Source organism: Sitodiplosis mosellana, unplaced genomic scaffold (genome assembly GCF_009176505.1).
Source record: "Sitodiplosis mosellana isolate CC-2019 unplaced genomic scaffold, AAFC_SMos_1.0 Smas_scaffold_5, whole genome shotgun sequence".
NCBI lineage: Eukaryota > Metazoa > Arthropoda > Insecta > Diptera > Cecidomyiidae > Sitodiplosis > Sitodiplosis mosellana.
This window is the reverse complement of record NW_022595248.1, coordinates 4495218-4517667: the sequence shown is the minus strand read 5'-3', so window position 1 is coordinate 4517667 and position 22450 is coordinate 4495218. Positions and strand designations below refer to the sequence as shown.

The 22450-nt window shown below is 36.3% G+C and overlaps 2 protein-coding genes across 2 annotated transcripts in view; one reads left to right on the top strand and one right to left on the bottom strand.

Moving 5' to 3' along the window:
• The window catches only part of LOC129566913 (nucleolar transcription factor 1-B-like), a 324444-nt gene that overhangs the window by 68666 nt on the left and 233328 nt on the right, over nucleotides 1-22450 (top strand). The gene's annotated exons all lie outside the window — the stretch shown is intronic.
• Nucleotides 1-22450, bottom strand: part of LOC129566910 (nephrin-like) — a 268706-nt gene that overhangs the window by 38592 nt on the left and 207664 nt on the right. Inside the window, exons 7-8 of the mRNA XM_055443300.1 lie at nucleotides 12035-12148; nucleotides 2533-2736 (exon numbers count right to left, since the gene is read on the bottom strand). Of these exons, the coding sequence (XP_055299275.1) occupies nucleotides 2533-2736; nucleotides 12035-12148 (318 nt within the window). The remainder of the gene's footprint in view (nucleotides 1-2532; nucleotides 2737-12034; nucleotides 12149-22450) is intronic.

Here is a 22450-nt window from a genome sequence, read left to right as displayed (position 1 = left end):
TTTTATGCGGCATAATGTCAAATGGCTTTCTATTGTATGTATGACTGCATGCTCCTATTTTCTCTTTTCTGCTCTCTCTCTCTCTCGTTTTTTTATTGCCGTTGTTGTCCTGCTCGTCGTTTCTTATTCGGAATCAAATGCCAGCCAAAGTGAGCATTGGTCGTCGGGTTGTCGGTTGTTTTTCGTGTGTTGTTGCTGTTGTTTTGTTTTCAAAATAAAAATAAAAACGGTTCACATGGTTTTAGCTTTCCTCTTCGTTGTTCGTTTCCATGACATATCTCTCTCGTGTTGACTGCTTCATAATTCCGAAAAAGGCAGTAAATTCCGAGCGCTCCGAACACTTCAACGATTTTCTATTGTCTCATTACAATTATTGTATTATTTTATAAAATTTTATTATTCGGAGCTAGATGTTTTCATTGTGTTGGCCTAATGCATGGATTCGTTTTGGCTAAAACTCACTCGGATTTTAAATGCTATCCTCTTTTACACATTCCCACAACCGATAGCGTGTATGTGCCGACAATCCCGGGCAAACACATGTATCATATGTATGCGTACATCGAATTCGGTTTGTGCCATCGCTGCCGTTGCTTTTGCTGCTACTACTGCTGTTTACACAATTTATAGTGTCTCGTTTTCATTTGTAAATGTTGATTATTGTATGTTTTTGTTGGAAGCTGGTGTTGCATGGAACCAGAAAGCGGAAAAAGTTTGATTAGTGACTTTGAAATGCATTGACCCAAAATACGTTCAAAATGTGTATTTCATTTTTCCCATCCAGAGTGAGTGAGTATGGACTATAATACATCGGCCAACAACGATGACCATCGACGACAACGGGCTATACGATGACGACCAACTACAGAAATATATAGTCTTCAAATTTTGTGCGTTTTAGTTGCCATATCTCCATTTTTATTGTCACCGTAAAAAATGGGATTGTGAGCCAACACGAGAGAATAAGCAAAGCATTTTCATATGATTGTTAGCATTTCGGAATGGCCGGTAGTTTCGGTTTTACTTCGCCAAGATAAAATAGCAAAAAAGCCAGCATTTGTTGGTATTTTTCAGTGGGAATGGTGGAAAAAAAAAATTCGACGGAAAACGCAAATAAATTAGAATGAGCGACGACAAAAACCAGTTTTATTTCAAAAATATGCGATGACCATCCATAAAACGGTTTTCATTACCCTGGTTTTATTATTTAAACAAAAAATTATGTACGTATAAAAGAATGGAGGGAATTCCTTGAAAATAAAATTATCAAATTAAATTTCTCATATTTAATGCATGCATCACATGCCCAATTGATTCGCATGGCTCATCCTCTTTCTGCACCACACAGTATTATACCTTCCGTTTTATTATTTGTACGTGCAATGAATTCATCTCCGGCGTTTGAGGTTTTTATTTGCCACGCAACCCGAGAACGCTTTGTTTTTCGCACTGAATGCCATCGAATGGAATGCAACCGACAACAATGCCGAACGAGAATGATGTATTACGCACAAGATGTACGACTTCTCTTGTTTAACGGAATGTGCATCCGTCTTTTTTAGCTCAACAAGAATTTCTTTTCTTTCATTCAAAGAATTCGTTTCGCTTTTTACAACAGTTCACATTTTTCACTTTGAATAGAAAATTTTACATTTTTCGTACGTTTTTCTCTTCAAAGCACAAACTACTTTCAAAGTAAGAAGAAAAGAGTCTTGTACATAATACAAAACACGCACTAAACTTTAGTAAGCCATTTCGTGTCTTGAAAACACTAAAAATACTCAGGAGATTAACGGAGTCTCTCAAGTAGAAAAGTTGATTTGCTTTATGCATCCATTCGACTCTCTGTGAAGAGCTCTTTCAAATGAAACTTTCCGCTTGGAATATGCAACACTTTTTATATGATTTCGACTTCAATTATATGCAGTATTTATTATAATGAATTGAATATACGTATAATTAAAGTCAATGTGCAATCACGACTCTGCTAAAAATTCAAACTAATGAAACAATAATCAAATGCTCTTATTATTTATTCAAAGAGGGAAATCCCCCGTATCTCAACATATAAGAGTTAATGAAAAGCGAATTTCAAACATGTTAATGAATAGAGAGTAAAAAATGTATGACAAATGAAGAAAAAAAGAGCAAAAATGATTTTAATATTTTAAATAGCGATTTAAAACTCCAAGTGTATGATCATGTGAACTGTTCCCAGTGAAAATATTTGTTTTCTCGATTGTTTTTCAAGCGCAATTCGAATCGGATGAAGAGGTACGTATGTCAATAGCATTATCGCTACGCACGATAATGCTACACTTGAATCATAAGTGATTCATTGCCGTCGCTTTTATCGCATTATCTGTGTCACTTGAACCGATTTCTTATAATATCTTTCACACAAAGTTATTTCCAAGGAAAATCGAAAATCTTTAAAGCCAATAAATGATTTCAAAAGTAAATAAATCATGAAAAAAGTGAACGGTTGCCAACGAGAGAGGTAGAAAAAAAATGGAATGTAGAAATACTTACGGTGTAGGTCTAAGATGTAGCTACTTTCTTTGGGTTCAACGAGGATTGTATTTACGGCCTGACAAGTGAATATTGCATTGAGATCGGATCGTTGTACGGCTGGCCACAACAGTCGATTTTCAATTACATCGCCGGTATTGTGTTCGTATTGATCATCGACAAGAACACCATTTACGAGCCATCGAACCTGCGGCTGCGGTCGACCTGTGGACAGAAAAAAAAACAGTGAAATATTGACACAAACGTGAGAAAGAAGGGAAAAAAACGAAATCACTAAGAATACCATAAACATAAACACAATGACACTTGACATCTCACCTATTTTTCGGTTACTTCAAAAATGTGAAGTCATTGAGAAGAAGAGAAATTCTTCGGAAAAAATTCTTTGTGAAAATGATTTGACTCACCTAAGCCGTTGAAATATGTGAAAAATGTTCGGTAATATTGTGGTATCGGAAAATTCTGAACGAGAGTTGGAGGGAAAAAAATCGTCGCAAATTTCTCACATTGAAGCAAAAGTGAACAAAAGCAAATAAGAAAGAGACGAGAGAAAAAAAAATGCACACACCGAATTTACAATGTGCTTAACTGCTTGTTACACTTTTGCGAATAGACGCGCGCTTGAATGTAGCACAATGCAAACCACTCAATCTGCTTTTGTTATTGGAAATGACTTGCAACACGACTGCAATACTAAATAATTTATTACCGAAAATATAAATGTTACAATATAAGATGTGCACAGCCCGGCACACAATGTACGGATGCCATCGTTGTGCTGTGCAATCGAGATACATTGCCATTGCATTCTTCAAAACCTGCACACATACTTATGGCTTCCGGTTCAACCAATTCATTTTGATTACCTTCCTTCTTTGCTTGCTCAGGTTTCGGAGCTTTTATCGTGATCTAATTACGTTCTGACTTTTACCTTTGAGCGGTACGATTTGCAGGGAAGTGATATTACTGCTATGGAAAACGTGTGAGTGAGAGCAAGAGAGCGAGCAGCATGTGTGAGTGTATACGTATGAGGAAACACGTTCAATCATCAATTTCCAATGTACATCCATTTAGATAACACCGATACGATTTTCACAGTAAATATTGTCGTTCACACAATTATTTCCTTTTTTTTCACTCGCTCTCAATTTTTTTCTCTCCCAGTTCGTTGCGACAGTCAATTTCAACTAGAATATTACTGTTCCGGTTGTGATTCATCGAGAGAGAAGGAAAGAAACCAGTCCAATACAGAAATGTATTAATAATGTGTTCGATGCACTGTAGATTGAGGCAAAATATCTAACCAGAACTTGTGTTGGTTGCTTTGGCAATCGTTCAACATTTGATTCCTCATTCAGATATTGTGAAGTGTGTGTGTGTGTATATGTGTGTGTGTGTGTGCGCATATGTGGGAGATGATTTGCGGTGCAAAGTTGTCACATTCAATGGAATTCACTCTCTTTGAGTGGGAGTGTATATTTCTGTGTCACTTTGAGCGATTTTTTGCTAGTAGCAAAAACCTTTTTGACTGGAATTACTTTGACACACAGCAATCGATTGAGTCGGCTGCATTCAACGCACAATAAAACCAATCATCACACTTTTTTTTTCAAGTGAAAGGAAAGTTCTTTCGAAATGGCGAATACCATGGCGGACGGAAAAAAAATTGCTTGAAAATGGCCTGAATATGTTCAAAAGCGGTCGGTAGCAACACAACATCCAACTATGAACCATGTCTACAAGAAGATTGAATTTTGATTTTTTTCGGCATTTGATTTTGATTGCGATTTTCTATTTCGTGAAATGTTACTAGAAAATGTATAAATTTAATTGAAAATATGAGCTTTTCGCTCGGTAGATTGACTTTGTCAATTTCTGTATCGCGTTGACATCTATCCATAACATCTAAAATTAATTTCGTTAACAAATGAGTACACGAAAATATACTTTGATTCATAATATTTGCCAGCGACTTGAGGTTACGAAATAGATACATTATATCGTCGACTTTCATCGAATGGAATTAAACTTTTCGATTTGATAAAACCAATCTAAATTGAATAACTAATATAAAAGACTTTTAGCATGTAACAAGAAAAAAAATTAGCATGAAATAGAATTGTGAATGGCGTTTCCATATTTTCTCTTTATTTTATCAAATTTATTCCGTCTAGACCCAGAGCCCATACGTAGAAAATACTATATTGATAAGTTTCCTATCAGATAATGCGATCGTAGGTAGATATCAAGGACGATATTCAAAATATTCTTTTCTTACTTCTTTATCTTTTGCACTTTACGATATCTCCCCACCGATATCAATAAAAAAAATATGCTCAACTTTTTTCACAATTTTCATGTCAGATATTTTGTGTACAGCTAAATTATCACAAAATTATTCACTTTGAAATCTCACCCAATTCGATGAAGTGAGGTTATGTCATTTCATGTGGAAATGTCAAAGTGGAGAAAAACGGCATAGAGTGATACATTTCAGAATCGAATAAAAAGTATTGTGCAAAACATTTTGAGCTGATATTTTGAAGTTGAATTAATTTCGTGGCAATTTAGCTGTACACAAAATATCTGACATGCAAATTGTAAGAAAAGTGAAGCATATATTTTTATTGATATCGGCGGCAAGATATCGTAAAGTGCAAAAGATATAAAAGAAAATGAAAAATATCTTGAATATTGGCCTTAATATCTACCTACGATCACATTTTCTGACATGAGACTTATCAATATAGTATTTTCTACGTGGGCTCTCGGTCTAGTCTATTTATCAAAAGAATCGGTTTCAATCCCACTTTAATGCGATTAAAAATGATCCGAAATGCCATGAAACCAACAAATCTGCCAACCGAACTGGTAATCACAAAAAAAAATTCCGTTATGTCATTAAAATGTGGCCGCACAACCAAGTGATATGCACGAAAAAAAGGGCAGAAAATTCAAATGCAATCCGCTTCCAGTAAAACTGGACCGTACACATCGTCACATGGAATGAATAAAATGTGCTTTGCCAATCACAAATCAACCGATATTATTATTTACCGAACAGCGACATCAGTTGCGCAATGAATAATTATGATTTATTAAGTTTAATTGATAGAGAGGATATTGATGTGATATATGGTGATTTTGCATCACACATCCGCATATATTCTACTGCCTGTAATGTACGTACAGTACCATAAATTTGCATACATTCGATGCTGATGTTCAATCAGTGTTCGATGGTGAGAAAAGTTTGAATGTTTATGTTGATGTTGCACGTCGCTCGGGCTATTTTCGTCCAGTCACTTCAAATTTGCCGTTGGTACATTTTGAAACTTGCGTGTGTGTATGCGCGTCCGTGATTTATATACCTTGATCGAATGTACATATTCGCAATGGCAAATAATGCGAATGTCGATGTGTGTTTTTGTCATTTGACGCGCACGATGCGTGAAAAGTTACAAATCGCCAAAAATTCGAATTATGCGTATTTGCCATCTTTTGTTGTCTTATTCCATATTGGTTGGATATGTGGGGGCCATTAATAAAAGGGCCATCCGCTTTTAGCAGGTGATTGGCGTACAGATTCGCATAAGATCAAGCTTTTGGGTGGCTTTGCCTTGTGTGACATGATAAAATTAGAAATTCCACTGCTTGCTCATGTTGAAGTCATTTAAAGATCTGAATCACACTCGACCGATGCATTTTCAAGAGAGAAAACCACTACTGCTTTGCACAATGCAATAGGCCAAATGAATGGCCAAAAGCCATCAATACCTGAGTGTGCGAATAATCAAAAGAATTTAATATTCACACAAATAAATGAATCGATGAGCAAATATCCGTCCATGGAAAATATCCCAAAATGGCTGAGAATAAAGGGATAATCCACACACACACACAGCAGCAAACCAGTTTGGCATTGGTAACGATGTCAATCCAAGCTGTGATATATAAATTTCGAATTTGTTTAAATATCGATGAATGTACACATTTACACGTTTCACGATTCGAAAGAGCCTCAAGTGCATAGAAATTAATTGAATGTTGTAAATAATTTTTTTTCCCTCGGTATAATTTGATGTATGATGCAGTCGAACAGGTCCTATATATGGATTCGATTTGTGTGTGTGTGTGTGTAAGTATATGTATGTTTTTGCAACGTTGTCGTTTGACACCGTGATTACTGGCTTTGCCCACACATGATGAATGTTCGAGCCATTGATTGAACATGCACACTGTGCATACGATGTGCATTCATGTTCTCAGCGCATGGATTATCTGAATGAATAGCATCCAACATCCATTGCTGATTGAAGTGAAATGAGATTGCATTACGGGCGTCCCCGAGCTCAAATCGCATGAGCTTATGGTACTGCTTGGATGCTGTGTGAATGCTCCACATGCATGCGTAATATTAATTTATGCAATGTTTTGATTTTAATAAATTTTTGTTGACGTTGCAGAAAAGTGACTTGAATGAATCGTGTTTATGGAAATTTGCATACAACTCACACAGAGTGTATGTATGTCTCTCTCTCTCTCTCCCCTTAGTTTTCAATTCAGTTTAGTCAATGCTCGAGAGCGAACCAGATTCTCCGCACAATATTAACATTCATAGAACGATGCATTTCAATGTTAATTTAAAGGATCGAACGACACAAAACTCTCTACCATTATGATGAAATATTCCATTAAAACATCGTGTATACAACGCTCCCGTTTCATCCGGCCCAATTCAATATGGGCTTTTAGTAGACCGAACGCAATCGACCCAAAACATGTTTCCATTATACAAGCCGATGATAATGAATGAAAGCCATTTCCAAATCTGTGTTCTCATGTCCTATTCACTCCTGCATACACTACATGTGATTCATAAATATTGAGTTTCTCTGACAGGCATTGACCACCTTTTTTTCTGCAGCGCATCAAAAACAGCATTTAAAGTAGTTTTTGCCGGTTTCATGCCATTTATGGCTGCAGGCGGGAAAATGTTCATCACCGAAATATTCAATATTGATCAATTTTCCAATTTGATGTTATCACCATTTCCAAATCGGAAATAGACCATTCATTTCTTTATTAGAACCGAGATTCAAATCATTTATTCGGCTTAATTTGCCATCTAATCATATTTTCATTCATTTTGGAAAACATAACGCTTAAAAAATACACCTATTTTGAATAATAATAAATTGAGGGAAATAACAATTTCAATCGAATTGCACACATTCAGCTTTTTAATTGTGAACTTTTTTCTGTTTGAATCCATTGGGAATGCATTCAATGCAAGTGTCTGAATATTTTAACTTTTTAAAACATTTTGCTAAAGTACAGATAAACCTTAGCACTAGCAATCTGTGCCATTTTTCATAAGGCGTCTCCACTCGCATTGAGTTTGTATTGTGAATGTTAAGGTGCATGCAACGCCCTTCAATGTAAAAAACAATACAAGTGGAGATGATACACGGGATTTATCTGTACTTTAAACGCATTACGACCAATACTGAAATAGATTTTAACACTAACCAAAATGGCTGTATTTAATGGTTTTGAATTTAATTAAACCCAATATGCAATGGAATTTCATTTCAATTGCGAGCAGAAGTGGCTTTCGAACAAACGGCTTTTGTTAACAAACACTTTTTGCCATTGAGCTTTTTTTGTGTGTACAAAAAATGTCAAACATTCAATTTTTAATAAATTTTCGATTGGTTTGCGATCATCAATTGTGGTAGTTTGTTTTTTGAATGCGAATGACAGCATGGAGTATTTTGATGCTTTTGTGTTACACCTGAAAAATGTCACCTTTTCGAAATAGTTGGCTGGGATATTTGCTTTGAACAAAAACTAGTCAAATATCCATAGCACTCGAATTCCAAATTTCAAATCAGTCTGATGTAGAATATTCAACATGATGAATACGTGAGAGGTTTCAACAGAATATCCATATTCGAATTGTCAAACAAATACCTGCTATTGATTCAATGATTCATCCATTGAGAGTGCAGTTATCAATGATTTGAAAGGGATTTTTTTTTAACGTCATAAGTCATATCATATTACAATTGAACCGAGAGAAAGCGAGGGAGAGAGAGAAAAGCCTCGTTTATTCCCGAAATACGTTCATTCATTGTGAATGCAAAAAAAAGAATGCTCAACATCAAAATTTAATTGAAATTCGTGAGGAAGAGCAAAATATGGGGATTTCAAAAAGCATTCATCAAAATCGATAAAGCTATACATCGGAATATGAATAAAATATCCGTAAATGGAATCATCATAGTCACTCGAATATTTCATTATTTCCGCCAATATTGCATTTTTGAGGCAAACTCAATGTTGTCAATGTTATTTCCAGCACGTTTTTTTCTATCGTACGCTCGCGCGTGTGTGCAAGCATGCAAACATTCAATTGCATATTTTGCTGGGAAGTTAGAAATTGAAATGTGAACAATGTTCCAATAAATCTGACAAATTTTAATAAAACGAATACTAGAGGGGGGAAAAAACATTGTAAACCAATCCGAACAAATCACAACTTTTTTCCACCCATAAAAAGATATAGCACTACATAAGCTTTGATAGTTTAATCGGATAAATCTGCTGAATTGAATTCGATAATTAATGATTCAAAGCAATGAACGGTCGGTGTTCGTATAGCATTTTTCGCTCAAATGAAAAGTGTAATTGCGTGCGGCCGAGTTTATAATTAAAAGCATTTTTCTGGCTGACACACGCAATAAATGGCCCAGTGATTCAGTCGGCGATGGTGAACATTTTTTGGTGCGGTGCATGGTAGCTGCATGGAAATTAGCTTCATTACCGTGTTTGGTGTGCAGAATGTCTGCGCCGCATTTACATTGGTAATGCGCTTTACTAAATGCAATTTATAATTAAAAGGTACATAGCCATTACGTTAAATGACCATTTTAGAGAAATCTCGCATGAATAAATGCTCATTACGTCATTCGATGCCATTTTTAGCGGATCGTTTTTTTTCCGCTTTGGCAACGTTTTATTAACAGCGAAATACCGCATCAGATACAAGATTTAATCAGAAAGTTTTGGATTATTCAGGATGATAGATTAACGATGGTTTTGAAGAGTAGACACAAAAATGAATCACTTGAAAAATCGATTTCGTTCTTTTATTCAATAGCGTTATTCATTCGATAAAGTTAGTTCTTAGTTTCGTGTCGTCAATTCAATTCTATATCCAATTAGCACGACAGACAGGCACTGCAGACTTAATTTATTGTTTGAAAGTCACTCCGGATAATAACTATAAATACTCTATTAGACCAAGATAGAGTTTTTTTTTGTTGACGCGTCAAAATTTGAAAGACGTAAACTAATTTGCTGGTGTCAACTCGTTCGAACTGTATGAATTAGAAGTTTTAATGAAAATAAATTAGTCCATTATTTGATAAACGAAAGAAACTATTGCTTTTGTTTAAGTGATTTTCCATGTTTCAATGGCAACATCCTTTCAGACTGGCCTTCAACGTCAACGAATGCGTTTCTCATTTGGCACGATTGCGTGTAATTTCGAGTTGTTGTGTAAGCACGCACACAAATCACCAATAATTGTTCTGGAGTTTTAATCGTTTGCCGACATTAGACAATTGGCTAATAATCAGACGATGCGTTTCAAACGCTTGTCACGTATGTATATACATTGTACACGTTCTTGTTTCATTTAGTTTCGACACACAATTGTTTGATTAGGATTCGGTAGACGCGTTCGACACAACCTATTCCCAATTACAATTGGTTGAATCTTTCACAAAAGCAAAATAAAAATCACATGCACCGCAGCATTTTCGGTGAAAGTTTCTTTCTCCGAACGGTTTGTGTCTCGGTGGAATGACCGAAACCCATCGGAAACTGCCTGAGAACACGCCGACAGTGTAAACAAATGCATAAACCATGTAGAAAAAAGCAGATCCTTTTCGAATTTCGGTTCATATGATTTTATACATTATACAATGCATCACATTGAATCGAGAGGCGATGAGCTTGTATTCATGTAGAAAATAGTCAATTTTTTTCGTTCTCAGGGTGTGAAAAAGAAAATTCGGATTTATTCGATTCATTCGAGTTGAAATGGGGAAACATTTTTTTGGCATCGATTTTCGTCCAAACGAGCGAGAAAAAAAAATGATTTTGAATAAAATGTCGATCGAGAGTCATGTGATTTTGGTCTCATTTTCCATTTTATTCAAAAATAATGCACTCGCCAGGGATTTCACCAGTGAACCTGGGAAATGTCTGAATGAGAACGAGAGTGAAAGAGAGTGAGAGAGAGAAATTCAATGGGAAAATGGCCAATGGCATGTTCATTTTTTTTCCATTCTTGGCCGCATTTACATAATGAAATATGTTAAGTTAATCGACTACCCGGTTGAATGTATGCGCGTATGATGAGCCAAAAAAGAGATGAAAAAACGAACGATCGAACGAAGAGATGAAGAGCATGAGCAGAGTGAGCACAGAAAGAGTGGGTGCATGGCGATGTATGCACAAAGTAGTCGATATGAGACGGACAATGATACATAAAAAGGGATTGTAAAGAAAGATACGGAGAACAATCGATTGAATGAAATGAGCTCGATAATGAAGAGAATGAATCAACAAGAGAGAAAAAAAAGAACCGAGAGATCGAGTTGAACTGTGCATTCGTAAATAATGGATGCGAGAGTGCATTGTGAGCGCGTAGACCGAGTCTTAGTTTTGTAATTCACTGAACCCACTGACTTTGCCCATGCTCTGCCATTTCTAAGGAAATTTTTCAAATTGTTTTCGAGCCATTTTTTTCTGCTGCCGTTCAACTGTGGCTTCCACACTCTCATTTTAGTAGTGCCATGGCACTCTTTATGGTTCGGTCGATGGGAACGAGATTCGCCTTCGTAATCTAAATTACATCATAATTCTCTGTTCGATATATATGCGTATTGAATGAGTGAGGGAGAGACGCTTGCATTCTTTTCCCCCATTGAATTTTCGATGTTCATAAATGTTCCGGGGCTTTAGTTTTTCATTTCATTCTTGTGAAAGGAAGAGAGCGAAATAGAGTGAAAGAAGAACTCTCTTTCTCTCGTTCGTTTGCCCTATTCGATTACACTTGCTTTTTATTTTGGTCGGAAATCTTGGTCATATAAGCTAGATATTGAAGCGGTGAAAGAATAAGAGCCAAAGCATTCATTCAGTCGACGCGAACAAAGGGCGCAAAAGAATGAACTCAATGGATCGATTCAGCGATGAACCGAATGAAAGGCAATGTCTGATGCCAAACTAAACCAATGAAATAAGACGAAACGAGAAAAAAAAGAACTCTCTCGCACACGAACAGAACGAACGAACAAGCGTACGAAAAATGGAAGCGAAAAAAAAACTCAGCTGAAAATTGAATTAACTGCAATGGCAATTGTGTATACGTATATATTATACAGAGAGAGAGAGAGAGAAAGAGGTATCGAATTTCTTCTTGGCTTACCACCAGTTACTCGGCATGTTAACACAATATCGTCGCCTTCTTCCATCGGTCCAAGTATTGTTCCGTTCAATTGATGACCCCATCGATTCAATACTAATGGATACTCGGGTGGAACTAAACGATTTAAGCGCAGCATCGGGCACCAACCATCACAACAGCATCAACGGCAACGGCAGCAACAGCATCAATGGCAGCATCGGCAGCGACGGGAGCGAGGCAGAATAAAAAATTCAAAGAAAAATGACACAAAAGAAGGAAAGATGTGAATACATTTTTATTAATTTTATAACTCGACTTTATACAAAAAATATTATTGTGATATTTCAATTTAGAGGAATTTAATATTAAATGTTGATAAATGTGTAGGTAGTGCATTAGTGGTTGCTTCCGTTTGTTTTGACGCAAATATTTTTGATTCATATAAAATGAAAAACACGAAAGATGAATTCCACTGGTGTCTCCTTAACAGCAGTCATGGCAACAGATAAGTGAGTCAAGTTGAATTAGAAATAAAAATAGAAATGATTCGAATGGAGAACAATTTCAAATATCCTGAGCCAAATGAAAACAAATAGAAAGAACGTTGATATCTCCAAAAAAACAATCAAAACAAAACAATTGTTTACCACTCAAGTCAATTTTTTTTTCTATTTCGAGTGTCATAGAACCGTCGAGAGTTGTTAGCGAACTTCATGAAAAGCAGTAAACAAATAACAACAGTAAATCCAAAGTCTAGTTTGCAATCAATTAGTAAAGCATTATCGGTAAAATCAATGTCATGTCCATTGGATGGACTCTTGAATATTTCCACAGAAATTTTTTTGTTAATTAGTAACTAGGCAATGGTATTTCAATTATGTCACACACACATACACAGGACATTATAATATTTACTTTGATTGTTGTATGAAACTATGTTTTTTACCCTCCAATGCATTGTTTAAATTTATTCCGTACTTTCAATTTCATTTCGTTGAATGGCAATGGAATTGGAGCGAAGCGGAATTCCATGTTACGAAAAAAACAAGAAAAATTAGCCTGACAAAGTATTCGATGGTATTTTTCCCTCATTAATTTCGATCGTGTGCAGCACAAAGTTATTGTATGCTTTTTTTGAACGGAAAAATCCCCCGGCCCGATCCTATTATTTCAAACGAGTCACGCAATCCACACCTAAATACATTTATTGGATACTCAATTTTCGATTGCGTAGCTTTATACACAGTCACAAATCAAACAAGGTCATATCAGAAAAAGTGGTCACTCAGCTTACCTAACTGGTGCACACATATGATACGGTGCGCCATGGTTTGATTAGGGAAAAGTCAGAAATGAATGTGAAAACAAAATTTTAATATAAAAGAGATAAAAAAAATGTTTGCATTAGAAAGCTAAACAATTTCCGATTTCAGAGATAAAATGTGAATTCAATAAATAATTCAATCGTTTTGATTCCATATTAATAGAAATTCGTTCTATCTGCGTCAATATTCACCAAACAAATGTGCCTAATTAATGAAGGTGGAGCAAACGTGTAGCGAGGCAGAGCTGTCAATCAGCGGCAAAAAAATGTGTACGAATTAAATGGATCGTGTGCTGGATAAAACAAAATGGGGAGAAGAGGCAGCGAAACGTGGGAAAAGAGGGAGAGAAAGAGAGCTCAAACTAGAGCAGCTAAAATAATGGATGTTATTAAGTAAATAGCGGTAATCGTAAAATTGGCCATATAACAGCAACTTAACGACCATCTGTTTGTTTACGCTATATTTTATTTGTGTTGATGGTATTTTTATTCAGTTGTGACGTGTTTACCTCGTGGCGTATGTTTGCCCACTGCACGGAACGTGCTTTGCAAATGCTTTCGCGCGCGCCCTCATACGCACGCACATCGAATTTAAAATTCAATTGTGTTTGCAACTTCCATACATATTGAACTCTCTCAGCGATGCGAAACTGAACAAACACGATGAACTAATATCATCTAGAGATTTTGGCTAGTAACAATCATGGTTGAGGGGAAAAATAGCTTTAAAGGCGCAATAAATCATGTCATGTTAATTTAATTAATTCTTTTAAAATGATACATTTCCATTATTTGTTTTAGCTGTGCCGCAAAAAAAAACAACAACAACGACGACGTACGTGCATTGCACAGAGGATTTAAAAAGTTTTCAATCTGTTTTACAACTGATATCGGTACAACAACGGTAGTGAAGTCTTTTTTTGACGTAATTTAATCCAAAAAGCTTATCATTTAACCATTTGACGTGAAAGTGAATCCATTAAACAAACAACGACAATAAAAACTCCAATGATACACACATACAACCACACAGTGCTGACTGGTCCATTATTCATCGATATTTTCCGCACCGATGTTTCGAAATGGGAAGCATTTCGAGTGTGTCATGTTAAATAATCTGTTGGAGTGAGAGCGAAAGAGAAGAAGAGCACGATAGCATTTGAGACGATGGCAACAGTAGCATTGGTGGTGGTGATGATGACAAAAAGCAACAAGAGTTTCCATTCAATTTTCTGGATTGGCATCCGCTGAGTGCGATTGGTTTCATTGCGAATTTCGGAGTCGCACAGTAAAATACGACGGTTTACATAGTAGAATGTTTGCATCACTGTCGCTTGTTGCCTGGCTGGCTGCGTTGGTTGGTTGATTCGTTTGATATGTAAAATGTAAGTGGATGCAGATTACGTGTTGGTGTCTTTAAATTTAAATTCGCAAGCATAACAAATCGATTGCAAGTTGCAACAAAACCCGAAGTGCATGCTGAATATGATTAACGTTCACATGAATAAATAAATAAAATTAAATGAATACAGTGTAGCAGAACGTGGATTTTCTCGTTCAAAATGCTTCGTTCACCGATTCTTTTCGTTTTCGTTCTTTCGCTCTCTCTCTCTCTCTCTCTCTCTCTCTCTCTCTCTCTCTCTCTCTCTTGCTCTCTCTCTCTCTCTCTCTCTCTCTCTCTCTCCCTCTCTTTCCATTACCATTTGGGTGTTTTGTTCGGTTTTGAATGTGTAATCATGTGTTTCGAGCGAGCGCACGACGAACGAAATGAATGAAATCAGCATGGCGAGATCCAGGGAGGCAGAGAGATTGGGAGAAGGAACGAATGGAAGGAATAAAAGAAATTGAAGACATAGAACAATATGGAATTGTGCACGGAAAGCAATTTCGATATGATGAAGCTTTAGTAGCCGAACGCTGGTGTCATACATTGTCACATGAAACCCATCCCAAGTATGTGTCCTCTTCTTGTATTTTTTTCCGTTTGTCTTCCTTTCTGCCGCCCCAAATATCTATAAAGTGCATATTATTACATTTCCGACTTACACATACATATATACACACAAATGTCAACCACTGAAAATAAAACCATCTCGAGCAGCAAATAGAATGAAGAAATGCGGTTAAATCGGGCCGAGAAAAGAAAAACAACATGCATGCAGCTCGATAGCATCGATTTAGATTTGCGATGCAAACAATGTATGCCAGCACATACACACAAGCACAAATAAATTTGTTTTGCATAACAGCAACAAAAAAAGACTTGCCGATTTACGTGCGAATCGTTTCCAATACACCTTTGTTGTGGTCTTTCTGTATTATGAATAATATTAAATGCAGCCAATAAAGTTTCGTTTTTGTCGAGCTGCTCTCTTCCCTTCGTCGTTTTTTTTCTTCTTCGGTTCGATGTGGTGTGTACTGTTGTTTTCTTGTTGTGCCTGGTACCGACAATTTTCTATTTGGCATTTCGTGTAGAATTTTGGCTCTCGTTGGCTGTGGTCATGAATATTTCGATGGAACATTGTCGAAACCAACAAAAGTTTCGCATACAACCAACCGAACGAGAGAAGTAAGAGAGAGAGAGAGAGAGAGAGAGTGGGGGGGGGGAAAGAACAAGAGACTCGATTTCGATGCAGCAGATTCAGCATCGTTCCAAAGCACACAAAACACAATACGTATGAGAATATGATTGGTTAGGTAGATGGTACCTGTGTGTGTGTGTGTGTGTGTGTGTGTGTGTGTGTGTGTGTGTGTGTATTTGTGTGTTCTCTCATTTACCGTCTCGTTCGACCCGATGTCGAAAGCAGAAAGTGCAACCAAGAATAATGGTTGAAAATTTGCAACAACAAGAGAGGAAAAAAAAACTATGCGCATATATTTGGATTCATGTAAAACACTTTTATTATATTTGTTCAAACCAGTTCAGACTTATATTGCAGGTAATTTTGGGGAAAATTGAAAACTGGCTCTCTTTCTCTCCCACTCTCCTCTTCCTTTTTTTCCCCCCACAGTTTGAACTCGGTCAGGATCTATTCGGTTGGTGTTGTATTTGGCGTACGGTGACTTTTTTTGCTCGTTCTTCTCTAAAGTTGTGAGTTTGTTATACGGTTCTTTTTCGGTTGTTGAATCCCAAAACGTACAGATTTCGCCAATATTCCATTTGACTGAGCTTTTGACCGTTGAATCCTGATGCACTCTGCATCGCATGTGTGTTTTTCTTCGTGCTGTTGTTGTTGCATCTCAGTCAGGCAGCTCAATTTAAATCAATTTAAAATGAGAAATGGATTTTGTTTTGGAAATGTGTTTTTCTGTGTGCATATCGGGTCGAGGTAATAGAATCTCTACTTGCATACTCTACATCAAAAATGAAATTGGACGCAACGACATGGAATATTAGCTGGTTTTTTTTTGTTATCCTAATTATGACATTTCACAATTTTAAAAGACCACCGATCATATTTTTGAGTGATTTTGAACACTGCGATTTGTTTAATCAAATGCAAAGCTCATAAAGACATGATTCGTGCACAAATTACCACATTCATTGAGGTGAACGCACGAAACGAGAACGCTCCAATGATTCTATTACTAACTTTTAGATGAACAATCGGAATTTTTTTCGGAACGGAGTTTTGTTTCTTTTTTCAAAGTTGATTTTCGTTTCTCTTTTTAAGCGAAAAATATCGTACGTGGAATTTTTAGCTATGGTGAATATAATTCACTGAATAATTTCAACTTTTATCTTCTTTATCCTTTCAGAAAAATAGTGATCGTACAAGAATATGAGAAAAAAGAATAGAGAAAAATTCGATGCGATTGAAAATATGAGGAATGCATGAGCAAATGGTGGTCATCGATGCTTAAAAACTTGTCCGATCACATAAAATGTGTTGTACAACGTTATTCCAGAATATTTCCTTCATATTTCCCTCCCTGGAAAAAATCGATAGTTGGTGAAAGTTGTTCGCTCTTCCGTTGGCTTCACAAGTCATAAATATGGAATTTCGAATTTGGTCAAAGTGTGAATGCTCATTTACTATTCGTTTATATTATAGCGTGTGAGTGAGCGCGGCGCGCTCGTAACAGCACAATCATTGGCAATTGGCTGCAATAGCTTTGCTTCATGTTAAATATCGTACATATTATTAGCATACCAAATGCTTAACACCGTACAAACTCAGATTGACACGGTGTAACGATGCGTTATGCGACTGTGATTAACTGTTGTTTTGTTTCAATTTCCATGTATAACTCGAGTCACTCGAGCGAAAAAGTTTCGGTGTTAACGAACAATGTCCCGTGCGAGCAAAATGAATTGGCCACCGAAGAAAATATGCGGAACTTTTGGTGATTTAAGGGAGAAAAAAAGTTTTCGCTTGTAAAAATCGACGTTTCAATACACGTTTTTCTTTCTTTCTGCTTCAACCCAACAACACCCGGTTCGACCAAGCTATCTTCACTTTGGCAAATGGAAAATAGCATAGCTTCAGCAAACAGCAGAATCTGTTACAATATATTCCGCATTACAATGTTGCAATTTCCTCCCATACACACATACACACTGTGTATACTTTTGCTTCCATTGGTGAAATGGGTGAAAGTTCGCCTCTTCAAACTAAAACCATGTGACGGCATCGACTCTGTATTTCGGCTGTATGTTTGTGTCTGTGTGAGTGTGTGTAAGCGAGAAAACTTTCCGCACTTAATATTTAATTCACTGCACGTCTATAATCGTAATTCATAAATAATCTGCAGAATAAATTTGTACATGCAATACAATTTTGGTAGCTTGGCATCAACATCCTTCGGTGTGCAGCCAGTTAACGATATGCAGAAAAAAGCACACACACACACACACACACATACCATATCGGAAGCAAAGTAACGGAAAGTTTCTACACGGCGAATTACGAGTTTAAGTTTCACTACACTCGAAAAATGGAAAAATGTAATGGGAAGCGGCGGAGCGAAAGGAAGAGAGAAATAGAGATATTGAGTGAAAGAGATGGAGAGAAAATAGTGAAATGCCAATCGATACGAATGGCTCGGCAGGAGTGCGGAGAACATTCATTTGAAATCACTCGAACGCTCTCGCCACTTGTATTTGCATTCAGACGCAGATTTACTTCTCAACCCTCGAATAAAATGTAATACAAAACCATAGTTATTGCGCCAACAGCGATCAACCAGAAGTTTTACTGTGAGTTACTTTATGCTCGCGCATAATGTGCACCCGTTGAGAAGGCAAGTGGTGTGTTTTCCCCAAAAAGGGAGAAATAATAAAAAATCATTTTGCTGGCAATTTTGACACGTTCCACGTACAACTTTTTGCATGCGATAAATTAATTTCTGAAAACAATAATACAAACAACTGACTGAGAGTGTGAATTAATAATAGACTACTTGAGTGCGAAAAATAAACAATTGTTAACTTTAAATTGAACATTTTAGTTTGAATGGTTGTCATCAATCGTTTTGAAATCGAAGTGCTGTTGAATTCACATTGCAATGGGAATATTCTTTTACCGTTTGCGAATTCAGCATTTGAATGCTGATACAGCAAAATTGCGAAACATGAAATAACATTTTCTAAAAAGTGATTTGGACATGTTTTGTTCTACTTGTGCTCAGATTCTATTTAACAACACACAGTTGATTGACTTCGATAGTAGTAGAGAACTGGTCGACCTAGTATTTAGGTCCATATTTTTGCATTTAATTTGTTCATGAAGCGGCAGTATTCCAAAAAGGCATTCGGCGTTACATAGTCATGTTGTATTATATCCAGCATTCGTATGTTGTTGTTGTTGCTGGTGGTACATATCTCTATCATCGATGATTTTCGGCTCCTTTTTACTGCTTTCACCAAATAAGGTTTGAAAATTGAAAATTTAGAGAGTGTTGTTTTTCTCTTCACTCCACATTCATTACGTTCAGGCATTGTTATGAATCTTCAAGCGATGAAGATACGACAATGCCTTCAATTGGTTTTCTCGCTAAATGGGTTATGGCTTATTTGTGTCGAAACATTATTATTGATTCTGAAATGGTGAAACGTTGTTGTGCAATAAGGGCTGGCATCACCATTGTATTCGGTTGTTTATCAAGAAATGAGATCTTCTTTCATGCGCTTATTTAATGCATTTTGCACATAGCAATATTATGTTGCTTGTATCACCCTAAGTAATTTTATGGTGTTCGATTTTTGCTACAGATTCTTCAAATATTAATTCATATTTCTTTCGAAACGACTGAAAATGTTCGAGCAAAAAAAAAACTATCTGATGCTGTTCGCTGCCAATAAAACGGCGTATCGCATTGTGTCCACGATTTATTGATGCAATATAACCGAGAGCCTTTGTGCTGGCTAAGATTCATAGCCCATTGTAATATCCATTGAGCGTTGAAATCAAATAATTACAATCTTAATGAAATTTTTTTTCTGCACGCTTTGCATCAGTTTGTAAAATGTTGTGTTGCCAAAAATTATCAATAAAATCGAACACTTGGTAATTTCCATGTGCAGCCAATAAATGGGATGATGTGTAATTTCCGTGAAATAATAATAATTTTATGGAATATGCTTAATTTCCTCGTGAATGTGATTTGCGGTAAAATCGAGACTACGATTAAAGAGACACAATTCACAATGCCTCAAATGGATTATTCATCGTGGTATCAAACTATAGTGTACACCACTATAACCGCATTCCATTTCTAGTGAAACATTAAAAATTAATTTAAACAATCGAAACAATAATAATTCATTCATAATAACCATTCTCGGTTATCCGAAACCAAAATCATGTTACCACCGATCATTAAAAGTGGTGTGGTCACGGTCTGATACCAAATAGCAACAAAAATATCAATTTTGTTTGACTAATTGAACCGCTAATTTAACGTTTAATTTAATTAGGCCGATTGAAAAAAGTAGTCAGTCTCGGTGCTCGTCCCGTGTACACATCAAATTACCGCCTACATTCGAATAATGGATATTAAGCGGGGTTGATGAATGATTGTCTATAAGAAATTATACTCTCTTTTTCGAACAACAATTAATAAGTTGCTTACTTTGAGGTAAACCAATCGATTAGACCAAATGGTAAATATCAATTATATCCAGAGCAAACATCATTTACCCCAATAACGCCCATGAAACTAATCCAAAGGCAAATAAACACATAATTTCCGTGTCCATTCACTTCAAACGAGTAAATTGAATAAAACAATCACTTGATACCAGAGGACGGGAAAAAATCGCCGCGTCAATTGCGTACGGTCGAAAAAAGTTGGATAAAAAATGATGTTGGACAATGAAATTGAAATTGTGACCATTGGAATAAACAGCGTGGCACGTAAAAATAGCAGGCATTCGATTCGAAATATTGAGGACGTACATATAAAGTAGAGTTACTTTATAGTGAATTATTGATTTTCAACTTTGAAAAATGGATCATTTTCCACTCTGACCACTTTTTTTTGGCTTTTTAATGACCATTTAGTGGAATAAATTTGAATTTAGGATGAGTCAATTCAAAGGTTTTGTATGCCTAACAGCAGATCCCACAATGAGATTATGGATAAACATGTTGTAGCTCTACCACCTGTCACAAACACGAAGAAAAAACCATTTTGTGAGCAGAAGTTATGGCAGCAACAACCTTTTCTTCGTTGTAATGAATGTTTAAGTTAGGCGGATTACAATTTAATGTGTTGAAAATTATGCTACTGCTGCTGATGCTGCTGATGCTGCTGTTGCACAGTCAACAGCCAAGAACATTAAATTAACGGCCAATAATCTTACCGAAAATCATGAATTATGCAAAAAGGTGATGGAAGATGGATAGCACCAAATAGAAGCCGCACCAAGACTTTAATTGAATCAGAATTTGTCCGAGGCATAAATCAGGATTATGTCAGCCCTTTTCAAAAAATTTTGCTCTGATGTGGCGTGTGACATTCTACGGGTTGATCTTGTTGGACAACAAAATTATGAGTATTTGTGTTGTGTCAAACCAAAATGAAAACATTTTATTTGGAATTTCTCGTCCGTTTAGCAATTGGATTTGAAATGCATGGGAAATGTCCAGTTGAACATGGTGCAATTAGTTTGAATAATTGAGATTAAATTAAAATGAAGTGATTTCAATTCGAAAATAAAACACCTTCCACTAAATCGTCACAATAGAGCTCGCAACTAGGGAGTATTTGTCCAATTAGTTGGAATTGTTTTGAGCTAAAGAGGAAATTTATTTGCAACACAGGCATTTCGAGAAACCGAAAAACTCGGAAACAATATTCTCTTGTACACAATGGAAAACTCAGTTGAAAATAGCACATTCAACAAATAACAATTCCGGAGCTTCAACAAAAGCTTCAACACACTTTATTTTCTTTGGAGCGTCAAAGAGGTCGACGCTTGTCAAAAACATGGTTATGTGTGTTTTGGACGATAATAAATGCACAAAGTTGTTTTTACTTCGTACTTTTCCTTCTCTGTCTTTTCACTCGCACCCTCGGTCCCTCTGTCGCACGTCGAAAAAACACTAAACAAAATGAATTTTCACCTTTTCGATCAAACAATGGCAAACAGCAACACCTTCATTGTTCCGGCATGTTTTGTGACCATTTTCTCGGAAACCATTTTCAGAACAATTACATTTTTGACTCAATTTCCAAGTGTGAATGAAGCGATTCAATTATTCAAAACTCTCCATTGAAATCGAATAAATGAACGAGAATGCAAATATTGACATAAATTTGGAAACTAAATTAAAATTGAATGGTATGCACTATGTTCGTGTTGTACGAAGCGACAGAGAATCGATATAGATTCTCTGACTAAATTGCATATTTGAATTAAAGTCAAGCCACACACACACACACACACACACACACACATTCCATTTATGCTGATGATACATTGCGAAAGCTGATTGCACAATGTGTAATTGACTCTCGTACACATTCGAGCTGAGTATATACATATTTGAGATGGGAAGCAAGCAACCAAAATGCACATCACACATATACACACACACAGCTGAACACATATTTGCTCAACACTCGCTCTCAAGACAGCTCAAGTACTACAGCCGTTTTAATAGCAA